Genomic DNA, 20,631 nt, shown 5'->3' with positions numbered 1-20,631 from the left:
CCCACACAAGCTTATTACATAGATTGATCGCAGTGTAAATATTGGAAATCGAAGATCAATTCCTGCAGTAACCCTTCTATGCCTAGGTGGTGTTGCACCACTACAATACATACCCGAGCGAGACAGATCAGTTGGAGAATGACCTGTTGTGTAATCTTTGTTCGAGAGATCGACGTGCACGGACATAGCTCAATGCCACAGTATTCTGCATGTAATATGCATGGGAAGGATTTGCAAAGGTTCCCCGTGGGGATGATGATGATGGATGGATGGATGGGTGGATGGATGGTGGAGACTGGAGAGGAAGTGTTGAATGAACTTTGAGCCTGGAGGGGAGAAAGTGTCCGAGACAGGATAAAGAGGTTCTGTCCCAATGGGGTAAAGGTAAATAACTGGCGCGGGTGCGCAGAGGCCAGGGGAGGAAATATTGTCCGTGAGCGGGGAATATCTCCCTTTCCTTTACGGAGAGAATACTTCCACAATAATGGAGTGGAAGTGAAAGTGTCATCGTTCTCACACACCAGCAGGGACAACTCATGCTCTCCAAACCTCCACCTGCAAACCTCCTTGTTTTCCATTTTGAAAATCTCTCGCCTCCCCCACTTCTTCCCCGCCTTTCGCCAATTCCCCCTCGCCTCTCCCCACACCTCTCCGCTCCGCCCCGTCTACAGATGGAGAAAGGCCGTCAAATGCCGACCCGGCCTCCTCATAGACCTACAGTACCAATTCAAGCCAGTAGGATGGCTTGAGTAAGACTTGGCTGCGGTGAGGCTTTTAAGAAAGCATTGCTTCCCACCTTGTGAACCATCTTGATCAGACACCATCATCCATCACCTTCCACTCACCCAGCATGAGTGCCCCATGGCATCTTTCACCTGAAGCCTTGCAACAGCTGGCCAGGTGCTTGACCCCTACTGGGACCGCCGACTATGCCGCCTTGACGGTCCTGTCGATGGCCGCTGCTACCTATCTATCGCGTGGTGTGCTCTGGGATCAGCCTGACCCCTACCGTCATTTGCTCTATGAGCGTCCTCAGTTGAAGATGGGCGGTGCATCCGGCACCAACGCACATCAAGAAACACGCAATATTGCGCAGAAGCTCGCTGAGGCGGACAAAAACATTGTCGTCTTCTGGGGCTCCCAGTCGGGGACTGCAGAGGGTTTTGCTCATCGCCTAGCACGCGAGATCGCCTTGCGCTTCCAGCAGTCCACCATGACGGCAGATCTGTCAGATTATGACCCAGATTCAATCCGCGAGATTCCAAACTCCAAAATAGCCATTTTTCTGCTTTCTACATATGGAGAGGGGGATCCGAGTGACAACACAGCGGAATTTTGGGATTGGATTCAGAAGGCTCCCGAGGGATCACTATCCAATTTCCGCTACTGCGCCTTCGGGCTGGGCAACAGCAACTACAAGTTCTATAACCGAGTCGTTGACGTGGTTGTCCAGGCTTTGGATCAGCGCGGTGCTCGATCATTGCTGTCTGTAGGCAGAGCCAATGATGCTGAAGGTACCACGCAAGAGGACTTTATCAGCTGGAAGGACGACCTCTTCGCTGCCTGCCGCACCCAGCTGGGCTTTGAGGAAGGCGAAGCTCAATACCTACCCACATTGACAGTGGACGAAGATGAATCACTGGAGCCCATCGACCTCCATCATGGTGTACCAGATGCTCGCGATCCTTCAGGCAAGGTGTCTGCTCAGTGCTCCGCCATACGCGCCCTTCCTGTGTCCAGCGCGCGGCAGCTTTTCTCGACGGCGGACCGCGATTGCCTGCATTTGGACCTAGACCTAACTCGTCAGCCAGAATTTACCTACAAGACTGGTGACCACCTAGCCATATGGCCTGGCAACCCTGACGTCGAGGTCGAGCGTTTACTACATGTGCTGGGCCGCACGGACCGTCGCCATGTGCCCATTGTAATCCGATCCGTGGACGCAGCCACCAAAGTCAAGATCCCCACGCCTACGACCCCCGCTGCGCTCTTTCGCTATTACCTTGAGATCGGAGCGCCGGTCAACCGAGACCAAGTTCTGGGGCTGGCCCCGTTTGCTCCCACGCCAGAAGCCAAGGCGTTTCTGCTTCGCCTTGGCCAAGACAAGGCCGCATACGCTGACTTCCTTCGTCGCACCCATGTCAATCTTGGCCGTCTTCTTCAGCTGGCCGCTCCCGGTCAGATCTGGACGCAACTGCCCCTGTCCTATCTTGTTGAAACCATGTCCCCGATCCAGCCCCGCTACTACTCAATCTCATCAAGTAGTGTTCTCTCCCCTCGCAAACCCTCCATCACCGTCCTCGTCGCCTCAAGCCCCGTCCCCGAGAACCCCACAGAAATCATCCATGGCGTGACCTCCAACTACCTCCTCGCCTTGTCAGAGCACTATCGCGACGCTGCAACCGGTGCTCACCCTCACGGCCTCACCTATTACCTCCCCGGCCCCAGCGATGCGCTCGAGGGCGGCCAAGTCCTTGCTCACCTCCGCAAGAGCAAATTCAAGCTACCTCGCCTAGCCAACTGTCCGCTCATCATGGTCGCCGCCGGGACTGGCTTGGCCCCTTTCCGGGCCTTTATCGCCGAGCGCCGCCAGCTGCAGCAGGTCGGCCGTGATGTCGGGGAGATGATCCTATTCTTCGGCTGCCGGCGGCCCGATGAAGACTTCATCTATCGCGAAGAGCTGGAAGCTCTCCAAACCGCATTGAGTGACCATCTCCGCATCGTAACGGCTTTCTCCCGGCACGAGGAGACGCCTCGCCAATACGTTCAAGATCGGGTCGGGGAGCACGGCGAAGACGTGATCAGGCTGATCGAGGAGGGCGCGAACGTGTACATATGCGGGCGGGCAGGAATGGCGCGCGAGGTGGAGAAGACAGTCGGCCAGGCCATGCGGAAGACGAAGGGATGGAGTGATGGGGAGTGGAACGATTGGAGTAAAGCCTTCAAGAGGAAGGGGAAGTGGCAAGAAGATGTTTGGGGCTAGGTAGTTGAATCTCGTGCTCTAAATTTCAGCAGGGTTTCAGCTTTTGTGGTCTTACGGATATTTTCTCATGAGTAATGAATCAGATGTAGCGTTTCGATCAAGTATGAGAACCAGTATATTGTAGGTGGAATGAAATTGTGGGCAGTGCTTAGGGAAAGACAGACGAAATGACCAAACTGGCCACTTGCAACTATGAAGTGTAGTATACCTATTAAGAAATCATTCAATCCATGCACCTCGCTTCATTATGTTCTCTTTGCAGGCCGATCATGTACAGCGCAAGATGAACTCAGTTTGTAAATGTGAATAGAAAGCGTGTATATCATCTATAAAACCGTCCAATCATCTTCAAGAATTTGAATAACTTTTGCCTTGGACAAGAAAACAAAAGAAAAGTTGAAGCAAAAAATGATTCCACCAGAAACGAGGACGCAAAAGCGAGAGCAAAAGGTCTTATGATGTATACAGTCGCCAACAACCCCTTCGCGCGTATGTACTGTACCAAAAACCCGGACAAGCACCATGGAAACGAAAACGAGAGCCCATTTTATTTTCCAAACTCATATAAACCACCGTCCACTCCAGCTATATCTGCACAGAAAAGAAGAAGGGGAGAAAGATTTAAAAAACAAAAGAAAGACAAACTTCGAAAGATTCTCCACACGGGATTCTAGAAAGCAAGAATCTATAAACTTTAAGGGATTCGTTTGGCAGCATGCGCCTGCTCAAAGATCCGTTGCCAGATCGCAATCCACTGTTGCTGCTTGTAGGAAGGATAGGTGAGTTTTTGGGGCTCGCGGAAGGTCGCCTGCAGGATCTCGCGCAGACGGGCGCTAAGGAGTTTCAGCGCCAGCATGGCTTTCCAGTCGCGGATGGAGAAGCGGATGCGGTTGGCGTCGATGGAGATGACGCCGGAGTACATCTAAAACAGGTGTTAATCTTCGCTCGCTCGGTGTGTATACTCAAGGTGAGGAAATCATTGGCGATGGCGTATGGCCCCATGCCAGGTAGTGGGATGATCCACAAAGGGGAGTGAGAAACGCACCTTGAATTCAGGTTCTCCGCAGAGTATGGCAATGGCAAAGTCATCGACAACGCTTGTTTCAAAAGCATTGTAATTTCGGTTACGGCCCTGCATGATGTTGTAATAAGAAAGCCATTTGAGAGGGGGGGAAGATGGGTCCGGGTTGCGGTTGACAGAAGTAGGATGAAGGGTAACGGATTGATTGTTGGCGACGTTGCGCCAGCCTTTGCCTTCACGGGTGAGCAGCTTTGGATAGAAACTCCAAGATATGACCGAGTTGACGACCGTGTCGTTGATGCTATTGGTGTCATATTCTTCGGGAATGACGAAGAATTGTCGATTGCGGCCGCCGTAGCGCGATCTTTCCGAGTCAGTGAGGCTTGAACCACAATGAAGTTTGAGGGGGGTCCACTAGCTTACCTATTCAAAGCAGCCTTCTGTATCGGGTCGAGGGTCAAGAGACCGGCGTCAGCAATTGACACTACCAATTGCATTTTGATGTCTTCGATATTGAGCAATGTTTGTGAGCTGAGGAAGTTCTTCCGGCAGAACGCGTACTCGTTTGCACCAGGTGTGTTCCTTGTGCGTTTCCAAGAGCAGTATGCATTGTATACTGTCAGGAGGTCCGAGTCACCTGTACAGGAAAAGAGTTCTATTAGTCTGGTTTCGAGGAGCTCAGGGTACCGTGAGTAGCTTACCTTTGCGGAATGACAGTCTAGCTATATCTTTCTGCGTATTGGATCCCATCGTGTTAACGAAAGGTGACTTGGACGAAAGAATGGCTGCAATGCTGACGGTAGCATCTAAGCACCGGAAGAAGGCGCCGTGAATGATTAACTTTCCAAGGAACACGTCCAATGGTAATTTGGCCAGCTGCACTCCGAGAGGAGTCAAATTCTCTGCATTCGTCAGAGCCTTGACTTCCTTTAATGAGTCGATCGCACGGCGAATGTTCTTGGATGAGGGTGGATCGAGCGCTTCTAGTAGGGTAGGTTCCACCTCGCCCAGCTTGCATATTTTGACTCGCAGTACCAAGTCTTGGAGAGACAACCTCAACATCTCTGGCGTTTGTTGTTCCGCAAGCTGCAATCAGAAGATTAGCATGTAAAAGCTAATCTGGTTATCATGAACACATACTACGTTGTCATGCCGATATTTGGTGAACATGTGGAAGCAGATTCCGTTCTGTACTCGTCCAGCTCGTCCTCGACGTTGTTTCGCATTAGCGCGTGAGATAAATGCTTCCACAAGTCGTGAAAGTTGACGTCGCTCGTCAAACCTATTTTTCATTAGAGGGGCATCGACATGCTTGTTGCAAACTCGATACTAACCGCATGGTCTTCTCCTTGCCTACATCGATCACAGCAGTGATATCCGGAATCGTGATACCTGGCCCTGGTTAGTACAATTACGGTAGTCAGAATCTATGACTATTACCTGTTTCAGCTATGTTGGTGGCAATCACAATCTTTCTCATGCCCTCTGGAGGCACGACAAAAGCCTTCTCCTGGTCTTCGCTGGCAATGGAAGAGTGCAGGGCATGCACAATCCAGCCTTGCTGAAAAGTGGGATCGGAGATAATCTCGTCGTTCAGGCGGCGGATTTCAGCCATACCGGGCATAAAGATGAGAATAGCTTTGCTGTAATGAGTCATGTCGGGCGATGTGGCGATTTTGGCGACAAGGCGCTTAATGAGTTGATAATCGAGGCGATACTCGTCGAAATTCAGGATGGTTTCACGGGTCTGCTTCGAGTACCCGTCAAGCGTTGATAAAAGACCGCCACCCGCTGCCTCACCTTGAGCCATCTCAGACGCCAACTCATCTGAGTCTTCGTCCAAGACACCATTCGACTCATTCTCAAGCAGTCGATAGTTAGTCATCTCAACAGCGTCTTCCAAGAACTTCATCTCTACAGGGAAAGTCCGCCCAGGTATATTCAGCACAGGGACCCCGCCCAGGTATGTCGAGAAGCGTTGTGCTTCAAGTGTAGCCGACATCAGTATCAACTTCAGGTCAGGTCTTCTCACCATCAGTCGGCGGAGAACGATGAGAAGGAAGTCACTGTCAATAGAACGCTCATGAACCTCATCAAGAACGACATGTGTGATGTCTCGGAAATCGTCCGGACGCTCCAGCATACGCACCACGACTCCCGTGGTTCTACCAAAAGTCAGTCGAAAGCACTCGGCGAATTATAGGGAACAGCGACATACGCAAACACAAGCCTCGTGGGCTGGCTGACTTTGCTTTCCAGCCTGACAGCAAATCCAATAAGAGAACGAGCTGTCCCAACGTCGTTCTTATTTTCCCCAAGCTCCTCACTGACTCGTCGAGCCAATGATATAGCGGAAATTCTGCGCGGTTCTGTGACGTAAATTTTGCAAGGGCGGCCTTGCTGCATCTCATGTTCCAATATGAATGACGGGATCTGGGTACTTTTACCACTTCCCGTCTCGCTGCAAATGATAAGCGCGCGGTGTGTATCTAGAGTGTTCAAAATCTCGTCCCGGAAATTCCAGATGGGCAGGTTCATCCTGCCCTGAACCATGTACTGGAATGATGCGGTAGAGGACTTCTCAGTCCAGATCCTCATCAATTCCACATCAGGCTCTGAGCCATCCCTGGCGCCGGCTCCACGGACGGGAGACTCTGGCTTGCTGGAAGTTCCGTTCCTGCGCCGGAAATTATCTGACAGGACAACGTCATCTTCAAATGTGCCATGATTTTCCTGGAGTAGCTTTTTCAAAGTCTTCACCGTTTTCTTATCAGCTTCATCTTCTTGCAACTTCTTTGCGTTGGCAAATTCTGTATAAAGATCTCGCCATACGGCAGGAAGACGCAGATAAGCTTTGCCCTCTTTGGAGGTCTGAGGAAACAGAATGAAAAGAGCCAGGGTTGAGACAAATGCTTCAGCTTGCTGCGATGTGGGGGTTGCCACTTTATCCATTGAGACGAACGTGGCATATGAGTTCGAGTTGTGTGTAGTACTTTCCCATTGAAATGGGAAGGGGATCTCTTGGGGTTTAGACCACCGCACTTCAACCGCGTATCGATTCATATGCGATGATGATGAGCAGTCTTTGTACGTTACTTTGCATCCGGTATCTCTGAGAGCATTTCGTAAACCGGCTTATCCCATCATCCAGGTCCATGAAGAAGAGCGCATGAACTTACCTTGCCTTGCAGGTCTCCTCCAGGACTCGTCGAGGGCTGAGTCCAGACCATTTTCCAAAGTCGCGAATTTCGATCGCAGCCTTGTTCAGCTCTTCCGTAATCACACCCAATTCCATAGTGGGTTCTTCAGACCCAAACATGTCGCCTAGTAAATCTGCGTCTTCTCCGATACCGTCCAGCGGTGCTGCATCGCCATCTAGCTCTGCCTTCTTTTCCTCCGATTGCTCTTTTTCGGTGACCTCTTCGGCCGGAGCCTTCTCTTCGGGCTCGGTTCGGCGAGCAAAAGCTGCTTCCTTTCGCAAGTCGTCAAGCTTTTCCCTCCACCTGTACTCGGCCTCATGCCGGTCAAAGAGTACATCATTTTCAATACTGGCAATTTTGCGTTGCACTTTCGCTGCCTGCGGGTCCTGACTATCAGTTGCAGTTGATTTACGGCTTCCCTTTTTGCCTTTCTTGGGCTGGTCGAAAAGCTCTGGCCGCAGCTCGTAAAGCCGGGTTTGCAGCTCCAGGTACTTGGGGGTCAAAGTATCAGGATCGAGGGAGCTGTCCGAATCATAGGCATACGACTGCGAGGGACTTGATCCTTTTACAACGCTCTTAGGCTTCTGCGCTCTGCTATCACTTTGAGTCTGTGCTGGGGTAGAAGCTTGTGATGGCTCACGATCTGGTGCCAGTTAGCCATCCGATCCTTACGCAATACCAAGCGTCTAAGGTTACCAGTGATCCAAGAGATTTTCTTATCGAGCTCGCTTCGTTGTTGGATATTAGTCTGGGTGTAAGAAGGTAGTTCTTTGGGGTCGCAGTGCAAGGCCAGCCAATCTAGAGCCTCGTCCAGGTTGCAGACCACCTCTTTGTTTGTGGATGTGAAATTACCGGGGAAATACAGCAGTAGATGCTTTAAGGCCTCATCAACTTTCTCTTCTGAAAAGCCGAGTTTAACAAGGGTCTCCTTGAGTGTCCACAGTCTCATATACAACTCTTCTTCCGGGATGGGCTTCTTCGAGCTGGAATCCCGGCTTGGAACGGGGTTGAGCTCGCGCTCCTCGGTCTCGACCAGGCTCAATATGGTATTCAAAACGTCCGAGGGCAGCCATTCCAAGAGATTGATTGAGGCGGCTTGTTGCCGAAGTACCCTCCGCTCGGTGTCCAGCTTAGTAACCTGTCTGGCTGCGTCATTCCTGCATTTCGATGCGTATTTTTCCACGAGGAGCTGCAGCTCAGCTTCCTCCAAATGCTTCTCAAGTTCTTCGGGGGTATAGTCCTGGAGCGAAGGTGCCTTGTCCTTGTCGCTATTTGTGGTCGCTTGCTGGTTTTCGGCGGGAGTAGGACGGTCACTTTCCGATACGGACTTGGATTCCACAGTGGAGGGCGGTAGTGAAGGTTCTGTAGATTTGGGCTTAGAGGGTACTGAGACCGTTGCGAAACCTCGAGCCGGATTAGAAACAGCTTTCTTTTTTTTCCTATTATTGGGCGGCATGATGGCGGGTGGGTGAGAGGGGACGGAGGGGAAGCGGGCGAGCGAAAGAGAGCGAGAGAGAGAGAGAGAGAGGGAGGGAGGAACGGAGAGAGGCCAGTCGGTCAATGGGATGGCGATTTGGTTCTGTTGTTCAACTGGAGTTTGAGAAATTAGTTTTAAGGTTAAGATTAGTCCAAGCACATATTTTGAATAGTGAGTCGAGACTGAAAGGTTGGAAAGAGAGATATCGTCATAGCCTTGTCCGGTCGGGAGGGACTGACTGCGCGCACAAGAGTTGGAGAGTAGGAAGTTACCAAGGTTGTTACTATAAGGTAACTAGTACTGTACAGTACTTACTGTACGGGAGGGCTGGCTCCCCTCCCGAGTCCCTCCCCTCCCCCTCCCCACAACCGCCGCAAAACTTTTATGACAACATCATCGGCCCCCCATTCGTTTGTGCGTGTGTCTGCCCATTGTCTTGTCACGCCGGCATGCTCCAGTCCACCACATAACATGGACGACTTCCCATGGGAACAGGTGGATTCCGGCAATCTGGAGAGTTTGCAGGTCGTTCTCTTTTCGAGTTCGACTGCTCGCAGAATCCGTGCTCTCCAGGAGCTCCGCGATAGAATTGGTCAGTGTTCAGTGTTGCCAGTCCTCTCGTCCTCTCGTCCTCTCGTCCTCTCGGCAAAAGCCCACCAGCCCAACCTCCAGTCCAGCTTTGCCCATTCCTTCACCACGTCTGCTTTATGGAGATGCTAATTGTGCGCTTTCGCTTCATCAGCTTCTACATTGCCCTCTCAAATCCGTCAGCCTGTCATTGGCCTTCTATTCACAACTTATCCTCGCTATGTCGACCGTCCTTCTCGTCAGGCCGTTCAGCAATGCCTCCGCGAGCTGCTCAAGGCTCCGGTCCCGACCGAAGATCTAAAATATTTCACCCAGAAATTGCAGAATGAGGCTACGAAACCACTGGCTCCCGGTCCGGCTTTGGTTCTTGTCGAATGGTGCTCGATTGTGCTACAAATTGTGGCTGAAGATCCCGCGGCGCCGCTTTCTGCCGCTCTGGACACGATTGCGGTGGACGCCAGAGCTCTAGATACTTGTCTGGCTGCTGCTGGTTCCAAGCTGGCTGTGAAAATCTCCGCCCTTCGAGTCACTAGACGTGCGCTACGTGCAGTCTTTGGCTCCGCTACCTGGGGTGAGGATGCAATTCGTCAGTCTGTTCAGCGATTGACCAGCGACGCTACCGCGGGTCAAAAGAATGCACCTTTCCTTGGCGTCATCTCCGGAGTCTGCGCTCGTCTTCCGACCAGGAAGCCGATCCTGGAGGAGCAAAAGAAAGCCATCATCGCCTTCTACACCAAAGAACTAGTCGGTTCCAAGTCCGCTCCGCCTTCGCATGTCGCCGATGCATTGGGTGACTTCTTCGTTGCGTTTGTTACCTACGAAGATGTTGCGTCTGAGTTGACGCCGCCCTTTGAGAAGGCCATGCTGCGGTCCCCCGAAGTGGTATTCAGCGGCTTGCTTCCATCTCTCTGCTCCTCCCTGCCAGATGATTTTGATCTTGCGGAGCTTCTACATACTCGACTCTTGAAGCATTTGTTGTCGAGTATGAAGTCAGCCAACCCCGCAATCAGACAAGGCGCCGTCCGTTCCTTTGAGGCACTGCTTTCGAAGTCAAAGAGTGACACCCTTTTGCTCAAGGTCACCAGCGAAGTCGTTGGTCCTCTCAAGACTCAAAAAATCACCAATCCGGAACAACGTGCCGTGTACGCCCAAGCCATTGCTGCTATCCTGCCTTCCGTCGATATTTCAAAAGAAGTGGTCCAAGGTCTTGTCCCTGTTTTCTCGCGTGAATCCAATGAAGCCGCCTTGGAACAGGAAATCAAATCGTTCTGCAAGCATCTGACATTCCTTGTACACTCCAAGGTCAAGGTCAACGACGATGTCGTCGGCGCAATTGTGAAGGGGTCTTCCGACAAGCGCGTACCGTTCAAGAAGCTTTGGCAGCTCAATGTCAGTGAGGTATTCTGGCAGGTAGAAGCGTCGACCTTGGCAAGCGCTGAGGTTGAACCGCTCGTCAACAAGTATCTGGGCAAAATGAAAGAACTATACAATGAGGTCTTCTCCAACCCAATGCCTTCTGCTCAAGGTGGATCATTGTCCACAGCTCATATTTACCTTGCCCTATTGGAGCGCTCTTCTCCCCTCGCAAGCTTCGATAAGGCAGCTTGGGACGAGACTATCGCACAGGCGACGGTGCTCAACCCCAAGCCGTCATTCTTGCTTAACCCCAAGGCATATTCTAAGCTGACTTCTCAAGCTGAGATCCAGTGGGCTGTGAGAGCACTTACTGCAGTCACCACTAGCTCCAAGTTTGATGGCGCCGAAGATGCAGCTAAGACTGCATGGGCCCAGGCTTTCATTTACAGCATCACTGCCCCTGCACTTCACACTAGCTTCCGTGATGAATCTGCTCGTGCACTGACAGAGGTATACTTGAAGAGTGTGGCTGGCACCAGCCGGATCATCATTAATGGCTTATGGGCTTGGATTCTTGCTTTCAGAACAGGCGAGAAGGAATCCGCGCCCATCTCTGCGGGTCCCGAAAGCGAAAGACACCTTCATCTCGTTCTAAAGGCCATTTGCCCGCCCTCGTCTACCTTGCAAGCGGTGGAACACAACGCAGCCGATCTGAAGAGCCAGCTTGTTGATTTACTTCTCCTTTCTCGACCTGAATTGATCCCGAATGCGTCTTGGATCTCCCTGTGTCTCAGAACAGGTACCGATCCGGGTGATCTGGTGCGCGAGTTTGCAGATGACTGTTTGAAGCAATTGACCCGCGTGCAGGGGGTAAGCATGGCCCTGATTCTTCTACAGTCGGTTACTAACGGCTGGTAGGATCCCGTTCAGTCCAAAATCCCTCGACTGAATGCCGCTATCTGGAGCGCGGCCGGCGAACTGAGCTTTGTAGCCCCGGATGCTATGGTACCTCGACTCGTCGCCCAAATTCGGGAGGACTTGGATGTGTCTCGTGTTTCCAAGTTCACTCCAACTGATGTCGCCATCGCACGCACACCTGAGGGAACTATGTTCGTCGATGTCCTTAGCACTAAATCAAAGCCAGCCTTCGACAAGAACAACAAGGACTACAATATCCTCAAGTGGGAAGAAGAGCTACGTGTGCAATTGGCGGAGAAGAAAGGCCAGAAGCCAAAGAAGCTTACTGCTGATGAGCAGGCAAAGGTCAAAGCTCAGCTTGCCAAGGAGTCCAAGATCCGTGAGGAGGTCCTTGAGGAAATCAAGAAGATCGAAAGGGGAACTGGAATTATCCAAGGTCTTGCTGGTGGCCCGGCAATTGACGCAGATGGCTGGATTAACCCTGCTGTGAGCGCCTTGCTCGCATTGGCAGAGGCTGGTGCAGGTTTGTTTGTCGGTGATGTCGTTTCCAAGGCCTATATCAAGTGTGCAGAGAAGCTTTCTTCACGGCTTGGTCCGTTGCGGCCTTTCGTGGGTATTGCAACTCTTCGCGCGATCGGCCAGACACATCTGCCTCCTGATATGGAATCTGAGTCTCTTGGACGTAAGTCACCGTTATCGGCAAGAACTCGAATACGACGTAACTAACACGCCGTAGAACTCGTAACCAGGATTCTGTATCGATTGCGGTTCGCCTCTGAACAACGCCCTCTTGATATCTCGTCACTGGCATACGTTCTTCCCTTGCTCTTCTTGATCCTCGATCGGAACGGCATTGAGGAACAGAAGGGGGAAGAAGGCGAGCAAGTTCTCCTTGCCATCGAAGTTTTGTCCTTCCATTCAAGCTCTTGTAAGACCCATGATCCGACTTGAATCCTGATTTTGTGGAACTGATTTTATATGTACAGTTACCGACGAACGCCTCCCTCGGGTTGAGGTTCTGAACCACTTGCTGTCAGCAATGCAAAGGTACACTCAACACTATAAGTTGATCAAGGACACCCTTTTCGACTTCTGCCGGTATATTTCATCCAATATCACTCAAGCCGAGCTGGATGTTCTGTTGAAGGGCACAATTGTCTCTGAGGTGTCTGTTCGTACATCTGTGCTGCAAGTCATCGAAGCTGAAATCGATTTGACCGATCTCGATTTCTCGGAGCACATCTGGCTAGAATGCCATGATCATGTAGAAGAAAATGCAGAAATCGCTGAGAATATCTGGGAAGAAAACGCGCTGGAGGTTGATGACTCCTCATATGGAAAGATCATTCCCTATCTCGCCTCGAAGGATTCGCATCTCCGCGGTGCTGCTGCTCGCGCCTTGGCCCATGCTATTGAGTCAAACCCATCTATCTTCGATGAGATCGTTTCGGAGCTGCAGTCGAAGTATTCAATCGAGATCCAGCCCAAGGTCCCTGAGAAGGACAGCTACGGAATGCCCAAGAAGATGGACTTGACCGACCATTGGGAGTTCCGCAGTGGTATAGCCCTCGCGCTCGGTGCTATGACAAATTTATATGAGGGCGAGCAGATTGTTGAGTTCCTGCGCTTCCTGATTGAGAGGGGTCCATTGATTGACAAGAGCTCCGTGGTGAGATCCCAGATGGCGGAGAGTGGTCGATCCGTCATCGCCGCACGTGGCCAGCAGGTTGTGGAGGAGTTGATGAAACTTCTGGAAACTACATTGGAAACATCCGACAAGGGGAGCGAGACTTCTGACTTGCTCAATGAGGCTGTGGTTGTTCTGTACGGATCCTTGGCCCAGCATCTTAAAGCAGACGACCCTCGTCTACAGATTGTCCTTAAGAAACTTTTGGGCACTCTGCCTACGCCTTCGGAAAGCGTGCAGTCTGCAGTTTCTGGGTGCTTGCCACCCCTCATCCGACTTTGCGGCCCCCAGCAGAGCGGACAGTATGTCAAGGATATGCTGGATCAACTTTTACAGTCTAAGAAGTATGCTACTCAACGTGGTGCAGCCTATGGTCTCGCTGGTATTGTCAGTGGCCGGGGTATCTCCACGCTGCGCGAATTCCAGGTCATGGCTCATCTACAGGATGCTTCGGAGAACAGAAAGGAGCCCCATCAGAGACAGGGTGCTTTATTGGCATATGAACTGTTCGCGACCATTCTTGGTCGAACATTCGAGCCATATGTTATTCGGATTGTCCCTCAACTCCTTGCTAGCTTCGGAGATGTGAACGCAGACGTCCGTGATGCCTGCCTCGATGCAGCTAAGGCCTGCTTCTCGAACCTCAGCTCGTATGGTGTCAAGCAGATTCTTCCGACTCTTCTTGATGGTCTCGATGACACGCAGTGGCGTAGTCAGAAGGGAGCTTGTGATCTTCTGGGTGCTATGGCTTATTTGGATCCCCAGCAGCTGGCGGCCAGTCTGCCTGACATTATCCCCCCGCTAACAGTTGTCTTAAATGACACGCACAAGGAGGTGCGTAATGCAGCCAACTGCAGCTTGCAGCGCTTCGGTGAAGTTATCAGCAATCCTGAAGTCAAGAGCCTGGTCAACGTACTCCTCAAGGCGCTGAGTGACCCCACTAAATACACTGACGAAGCTCTCGACTCGCTCATCAAGGTGTCTTTCATTCATTATCTGGATGCTCCTTCCTTGGCTCTCGTCGTTCGTATCCTCGAGCGCGGTCTCGGCGACAGGTCGAATACGAAACGCAAATCTGCCCAGATTATTGGCAGTTTGGCTCATCTTACGGAGCGCAAAGACCTCATCTCTCACCTACCGATCATCGTTTCCGGTTTGCAGCTGGCTATTGTTGATCCTGTACCCACTACCCGTGCTACAGCTTCCAAAGCCCTTGGATCGCTCATTGAAAAGCTTGGAGAAGATGCCCTTCCCGATCTCATTCCCAATCTCATGGCTACGCTCAAATCTGATACCGGCGCTGGCGATAGGCTGGGATCCGCTCAAGCTCTTTCGGAGGTGCTCGCAGGCTTGGGTACTACCAGACTGGAGGAGACGCTGCCTACCATTTTGCAGAATGTCAGCAGCTCGAAGCCATCTGTTCGCGAAGGCTTTATGACCCTCTTCATCTTCCTTCCCGCTTGCTTTGGAAACAGCTTCGCTTCCTATCTTAGCAAGATCATCCCCCCAATCCTTTCTGGTTTGGCTGACGACGTCGAATCTATTCGTGAGGTCTCGCTCAAGGCTGGTCGCTTGTTGGTCAAGAACTTCTCCTCCAAGGCCATTGACCTGCTTCTTCCGGAGCTTGAACGTGGTCTTGCGGACGATAGCTACCGTATCAGGTTGAGTTCCGTTGAGCTGGTTGGTGACCTTCTTTTCAGTATCACTGGTATCACAGCCCGGGCCGATGCAGAAGAGGAAGAGGAAGAGGCCGCCCAAGCTGGCCAGTCGCTTCTCGAAGTTCTCGGAGAGGAGAGAAGGAACAAGGTCTTGTCTGCGCTCTTCATCTGTCGCTGCGATACTTCCGGTCTTGTCAAGAGCGCCGCTATGGGTGTCTGGAAGTCACTTGTCGCTTCGCCCAAGACCCTCAAGGATATGGTGCCCACTCTATCTCAGCTCATCATCCGCCGCCTTGGCTCTTCTAACATGGAGCACAAAGTCATCGCTAGCAACGCTCTGGGAGACCTTATCAAGAAGGCCGGAGAGTCTGTTCTCGCGACTTTGCTTCCTACCCTCGAGGAAGGTCTTCAGTCATCTCCCGATGTGGATGTGAGACAGGGTATCTGCATTGCTTTGAGAGAGCTTATCACCTCTGCTTCTCCTGAGGCTCTTGAGGACTACGAGAAGGTTCTCATCTCGACTGTCCGGGTGGCCTTGGTTGATAATGATGAGGATGTGCGTGAGGCTGCCGCCGAAGCATTTGACGCTTTACAACAGATTCTTGGCAAGAGGGCCGTCGATCAGGTCCTTCCTCATCTCTTGCTTCTGTTGAGGAACAGCGACGAGGCAGAGCAGGCACTGTCAGCCCTCCTGACACTACTCACTGAGCAGACGCGAGCCAACATTATCCTGCCGAACCTCATCCCCACTCTTCTCACCTCTCCGATCTCAGCATTCAATGCCCGGGCTCTCGCCTCCCTCGCGGAAGTGGCAAGCAGCGCTATGACACGTAGACTGCCTACGATTCTCAACTCCCTGATGGATAATATCGTGTCTACTACCGACGAGGAGCTTCGACAAGAGCTCAGCAGTGCTTTTGATACCATCTTGGTGTCTGTTGACGAGAATGACGGTCTCAATGTGATGGTGAATGCCATGATGACTCTTCTGAAGCACGACGACCACGTCCGTCGCGCTACTGCTGCGGTTCATCTCAAGAATTTCTTCGCGAATGCTGAAATCGACTATTCCAGATACCATCAAGACTTGATCCGGGTCTTGCTCATTTCTTTCGATGACGGCGACAAGGATGTTGTGAAGGCCGCATGGGCAGCACAGAGCGAGCTTACATCTCATCTGCGCAAGGAAGAGATGGAGGTTCTTACGATCCCCACGCGACAGGCGTTACGTTCTGTGGGCGTTCCTGGCGCCAACCTTCCAGGTTTCAGCCTCCCCAAGGGTATTACCGCTGTTCTGCCGATCTTCTTGCAAGGTCTCTTGAACGGAAGCGTCGAGCAGCGTACTCAAGCCGCTCTTGCCATCAGCGATATCATTGATCGCACTGGTGCGGACTCTCTGAAGATGTTCGTCACGCAAATCACGGGTCCTCTTATCCGTGTCGTGTCTGAGCGGTCGGTGGATATCAAATGTAAGTCCTTCTCTTCATTCTTACAACGCTGTTGTCTTCGGTCCTTTAACTTACGATGAACTTCAGGTTCCATCTTCTTCACTCTTAACAAACTCCTGGAGAAAATTCCGTTGGCTGTCAAGCCATTCTTGCCCCAACTTCAACGGACGTTCGCCCGTGGTCTGGCCGACTCTACTAGCGAGACTTTGCGCAACAGGGCCGCCAAGGGTCTTGGAATCCTGATCACTTTGACTCCTAGGGTCGACCCTCTTATTGCGGAACTCGTTACTGGAACCAAGACACCCGACGTTGGAGTGAGAAATGCAATGATGAAGGCACTTCAAGAGGTTGTCGGCAAGGCCGGCGCCAACATGAGTGAAGCTTCGAAGAATGCTATTCTGGCCCTGATCGATGACGAAGCCAGCGATCAGACTGACGCTGTAGCTATCACCAATGCCAAGCTTCTGGGTGCTTTGGTCAAGGTGCTTCCACCAGCCACAGCAGGCCCACTCATCAAGAACAGAGTCCTGACAGCCAATGTCTCTCATTCTTCGATTTTGGGTCTTAATGCTCTGCTTGTCGAGGCGCCTTCCGCATTGACTGAGCATTTTGCCACTGAGACGCAGGCTGTCATCTGCCAAGGTGTCACCAACAAGGATGTAAGTGTTTCCAGCATGTAGGACCACGGACCGCGCTAACTCCTGATAGCCCTTTATTTCCGACAACAGCGTCTTGGCTGCAGGTAAATATCTGCTTATTGAGGATGAGCATCGCAACTTCGAAGTCAGCAAAGCCATTTTTGAAGCGTTGGCGCCTTGCATTCAGCCTGGTGGGCCCTCCGATACCCGGAGATTGGCTTTGGTGGTCCTGCGGACCGTCAGCCGACTTCATCCGGAGTTGACTCGGCCGCACCTGGCTCTCCTTGCGCCCCCCATCTTCGGCAGTGTGCGCGACATGGTCATCCCTGTGAAGTTGGCGGCGGAGGCTGCCTTCCTCGCGATCTTCTCTGTGGTAGAGTCTGAAAGTGCCGTATTCGACAAGTACATGGCTGGCCCTGGGGCTGAGCTTCCGCCGGGCCCCAAGCGGAGCATGTCTGACTACTTTAAGCGTGTTGCCTTGCGTCTTGCCAGCCAGGCCCGAGAGCGAAAGGAGGCGGAGGGTGGACAGGGTGGGCTAGGCCTGTCCAATGATGAGGTTGATGACGAGAAGGAAGTGTGGAGCATTGGCAAGGTCGATCTTGGAGAGGGGACGTTTGGTGATGATTGATGGTAGGATGATGTTGTGAAGTAGACTTGATCTAGCAGTGGCATGAATTAGATTTATACCCTTGTATCGGGGGTTGAGGTTGATTCTGATGGGGAAGCCTTGGAGGAAAGAAGGAGAAGGTTTTAGGAATGTTTTATGTTTATAGGAATGTCATATGTTATTGGTATATGGTCCATGTCATTCGATGTCATAAGGTAAGTACTACTAATGCCTAGACTAGGTATCCATGATCTTACTTGGTGGTACTTAGTGTCGACTCCATTCGTACTTGGCTGTCTAGACTTGGACTAGCCCTATCTACTTATCCATGGAGTACGGATAGATAAGAAACACCATGAGCTTATCAGTCACGTGCTGGTCGGTCGGCGGAAACCAACATCAGAGAAAACATCAAGAGAAGAATCGAGCAAGTGGATGCAGAGAAAGGTGGAAAACAAGAAAAAAATGGCAGACAGCCTCAGCATCCATGTAACTCGTCTAGGTCAGATAACACTGCGAAACCTATACCTGACTCGTCTGTACATGGAGGTGAGGCTCTGGCGGCGGAACCCCAGATCGGGACAAGCGGCTGGGGCACAAGCCCTAGGGTGGATTTTCTCGCTTAGAGGCACAGTGGCTTAGCTAATCAGTGGGCGTATCTCAAACTCCTCAGCTGGGAATTCTACCCGTCGTCGAGTGCAACGAACATCATCCGCCAACGACCGTCGATACGCCGACATCAAGATGTGAGTCCTATCATCGATTTGTGCTCGTGTCGTTTGAGAGGAGAATTACGGCCCTTCGATGGACTACTTTTTTGGCCCTTTTGCCCAACCATGCACCACCTCCTCCGCATATGCCCATCGAGGGGCCCTTATCACTCCTCCACTCGTCGACGAAGCAAAGGAATTTCTCGGATCGCGTTGGACTGCATGCTGACCGTCTGGTTTTTTTCCCACACAATAGGGTCAACCTTCGCACCCAGAAGCGCCTCGCGGCCTCCGTGGTCGGCTGCGGCAAGCGCAAGATTTGGCTCGACCCCAATGAGATGAATGAGATCTCCAACGCCAACTCCCGTCAGACCATCCGCAAGCTCGTCAGCGATGGCCTCATCATCCGCAAGCCCGTCACCATGCACTCCCGCGCCCGTGCCCGTGAGCTCGCCGCCGCCCGCAGAATCGGCAGACACCGTGGTCTGGGTAAGCGCAAGGGTACCAAGGAGGCTCGTATGCCCAGGTATGCACTCCCGACTCTCTCTCGCCTCCACGCAACGGAAGGATCGGTCTTAGGCTTTGGATATGACTGGACTGCGATACTGGAAATCTGGGTTGAAGACAGAAGGTGCTGACATGCGGTTTTCTTCCCTCACTACAGCCAGATCCTCTGGATGCGCCGCATGCGTGTTCTCCGCCGCCTGCTCGTCCGTTACCGTGCCTCCGGCAAGATCGACAAGCACCTGTACCACGAGCTCTACCACCTGAGCAAGGGTAACACCTTCAAGCACAAGCGTGCCCTCATCGAGCACGTAAGTTGACTCCTTTGTCTGCTTTGCTGCACGAACCGCCTTTTTTGTCACGAACCCACCACATTTCTTGGAACTACACATAGTCCTATGGCGGGCTGGCAGAACTTGATGGAGACTAGGAACTAACCCGGTTTCTTTCACCCACCACAGATCCAGAAGGCCAAGGCTGAGAGACACCGTGAGCGTGTCCTCAAGGAGGAGATGGACGCTAAGCGTGCCAAGAACAAGGCTCTCCGTGAGCGCCGCTTGGAGCGCAAGGAGGCCAAGCAGAACGCTCTGGTCGCCGAGGCCCAGGAGTAAATTTCTTCTGTTTGACGAACTTTGGCGGTGCGGAGGTTGAAAAGCGGGGGATAATGGGTTAATCGATCAGCCAGTGGAATATAAATCAGGTCGACCAAAACTACACAGTTCCCCGTTTTTTCGTTGCAGGTCTGGCTCGTTGGCTTTGAGAAGAACAAGAAAAGTTGCATCCGGGACACATGGCTTCTGTCTGAATCGTATCAAGGAGGCAACCCGGCACACCTGGGTTCGTCGGGGACACGGGGAAATTAACATATATCACCTCTGGGTTTACCTCTTTGCCCGTTTACACCACGGGGAGAAAGCCTAGAGCATGTGAATATGGAACAAGACAAGAAAAAAAAAAAGAGAAATGACCAACTTTTTCATCAAAGTCCAAAACAATGGCATGGCGCTTTGTGTGTGTTACGAAATTCCCGAACATTGTTCTTTCTATCTTCTACTCACACACATGGTCTTTTCCATTTGCCATCTCTTTTTATACCCCGGACAAAAATTCAGCCAGAGCCATTCTACCCCGGATGTCTTTTCTTCTTTCTCGTTATCTCATGCCATCGCATTCGGGCCCTGCTCTCCACCTTATCTACTCAACTCCTCCTTCCTCCCCTTCTAAGGCCTGGTCTAGCCCTTTTCCTCCGGCCGGGTTACCCTTCTACCCCATCCCCAGCTATAATTCCTCCCCCACATCGTCCTTGTTTAATGTCGTAACGTTTCCTGAATATCACGCTTGAGGGTTCCAGTCCAGTCCAGTCGCGGGGTCTCTTCTCGCTCGTAGGATAAATATTCTATCGTCGCGATGCTGTACAATAAAAAGCCCCACCTAGAGGAATGTTGACCGAAATGAACCCACTCACCCCTAAGAAATGGGAATTGGGATCATCATCCATTCCCCTCTTGTTTCGCCATGAGGTTGTGAAAGCCCGCCTTGACACAGAACCACGGGCATTTTTCCTGTTTTTTTCTTTTCTTTTTTTTTTCCTTCCACGAGGTTTTACGTCTAGAGGAAACCCGCCCACCGCACGCGACTCCCGCATTCAAAGAATTCTGTTTTCCTTCTGATGATCAGCAAAACTGACTGAGTGGCTATGAGTATCGTGCGGGACAACCTAGGAATCAGGCCCTGCCATGTTCGGCAAACTTTATTGTACTTACATAACTCTTATGTTACTACACATATGTACTTGCACGTAACCCGTTACTCCACTGCGGGTGTGTGGGCGGACAC

The 20,631-nt window shown here is 51.8% G+C and overlaps 4 protein-coding genes across 4 annotated transcripts; 3 read left to right on the top strand and 1 right to left on the bottom strand.

Moving 5' to 3' along the window:
- The first annotated feature begins 501 nt into the window (after nucleotides 1-501).
- Nucleotides 502-3,066, top strand: BO72DRAFT_451408 (NADPH cytochrome P450 oxidoreductase family protein). Its single transcript, XM_040945480.1, has one exon. The coding sequence runs from the start codon at nucleotides 851-853 to the stop codon at nucleotides 2,981-2,983; it is 2,133 nt and encodes a 710-aa protein (XP_040797726.1). The 5' UTR covers nucleotides 502-850; the 3' UTR covers nucleotides 2,984-3,066.
- A 611-nt stretch (nucleotides 3,067-3,677) lies between these two features.
- On the bottom strand, nucleotides 3,678-8,660 carry BO72DRAFT_386438 (putative ATP dependent RNA helicase; the record flags this gene model as incomplete). Its single annotated transcript, XM_040941634.1, has 11 exons — nucleotides 3,678-3,905; nucleotides 4,029-4,368; nucleotides 4,428-4,641; nucleotides 4,706-5,090; nucleotides 5,145-5,286; nucleotides 5,339-5,396; nucleotides 5,445-5,519; nucleotides 5,622-6,169; nucleotides 6,223-7,116; nucleotides 7,184-7,847; nucleotides 7,901-8,660. 11 exons carry the CDS (start codon nucleotides 8,658-8,660, stop codon nucleotides 3,678-3,680), a joined length of 4,308 nt encoding a protein of 1,435 aa, XP_040797725.1.
- Nucleotides 8,661-9,055: 395 nt separating this feature from the next.
- Nucleotides 9,056-17,765, top strand: BO72DRAFT_436770 (putative translational activator). Its single transcript, XM_040943332.1, has 7 exons — nucleotides 9,056-9,273; nucleotides 9,424-11,495; nucleotides 11,544-12,225; nucleotides 12,280-12,471; nucleotides 12,530-16,357; nucleotides 16,424-16,995; nucleotides 17,045-17,765. The coding sequence occupies exons 1-7, from the start codon at nucleotides 9,066-9,068 to the stop codon at nucleotides 17,600-17,602; spliced, it is 8,112 nt and encodes a 2,703-aa protein (XP_040797724.1). The 5' UTR covers nucleotides 9,056-9,065; the 3' UTR covers nucleotides 17,603-17,765.
- A 522-nt stretch (nucleotides 17,766-18,287) lies between these two features.
- BO72DRAFT_451405 (60S ribosomal protein eL19) lies at nucleotides 18,288-19,653 on the top strand. The gene is made up of 4 exons (XM_040945479.1): nucleotides 18,288-18,327; nucleotides 18,548-18,817; nucleotides 18,956-19,106; nucleotides 19,257-19,653. Coding segments are annotated over exons 1-4 (573 nt in total). The 5' UTR covers nucleotides 18,288-18,325; the 3' UTR covers nucleotides 19,407-19,653.
- The last annotated feature ends 978 nt before the right edge of the window (nucleotides 19,654-20,631 follow it).

Source organism: Aspergillus fijiensis (genome assembly GCF_003184825.1).
Source record: "Aspergillus fijiensis CBS 313.89 unplaced genomic scaffold BO72scaffold_56, whole genome shotgun sequence".
NCBI lineage: Eukaryota > Fungi > Ascomycota > Eurotiomycetes > Eurotiales > Aspergillaceae > Aspergillus > Aspergillus fijiensis.
Note: the sequence above shows the minus strand (reverse complement) of the source record. Positions and strands in the feature narration are given on the sequence as shown.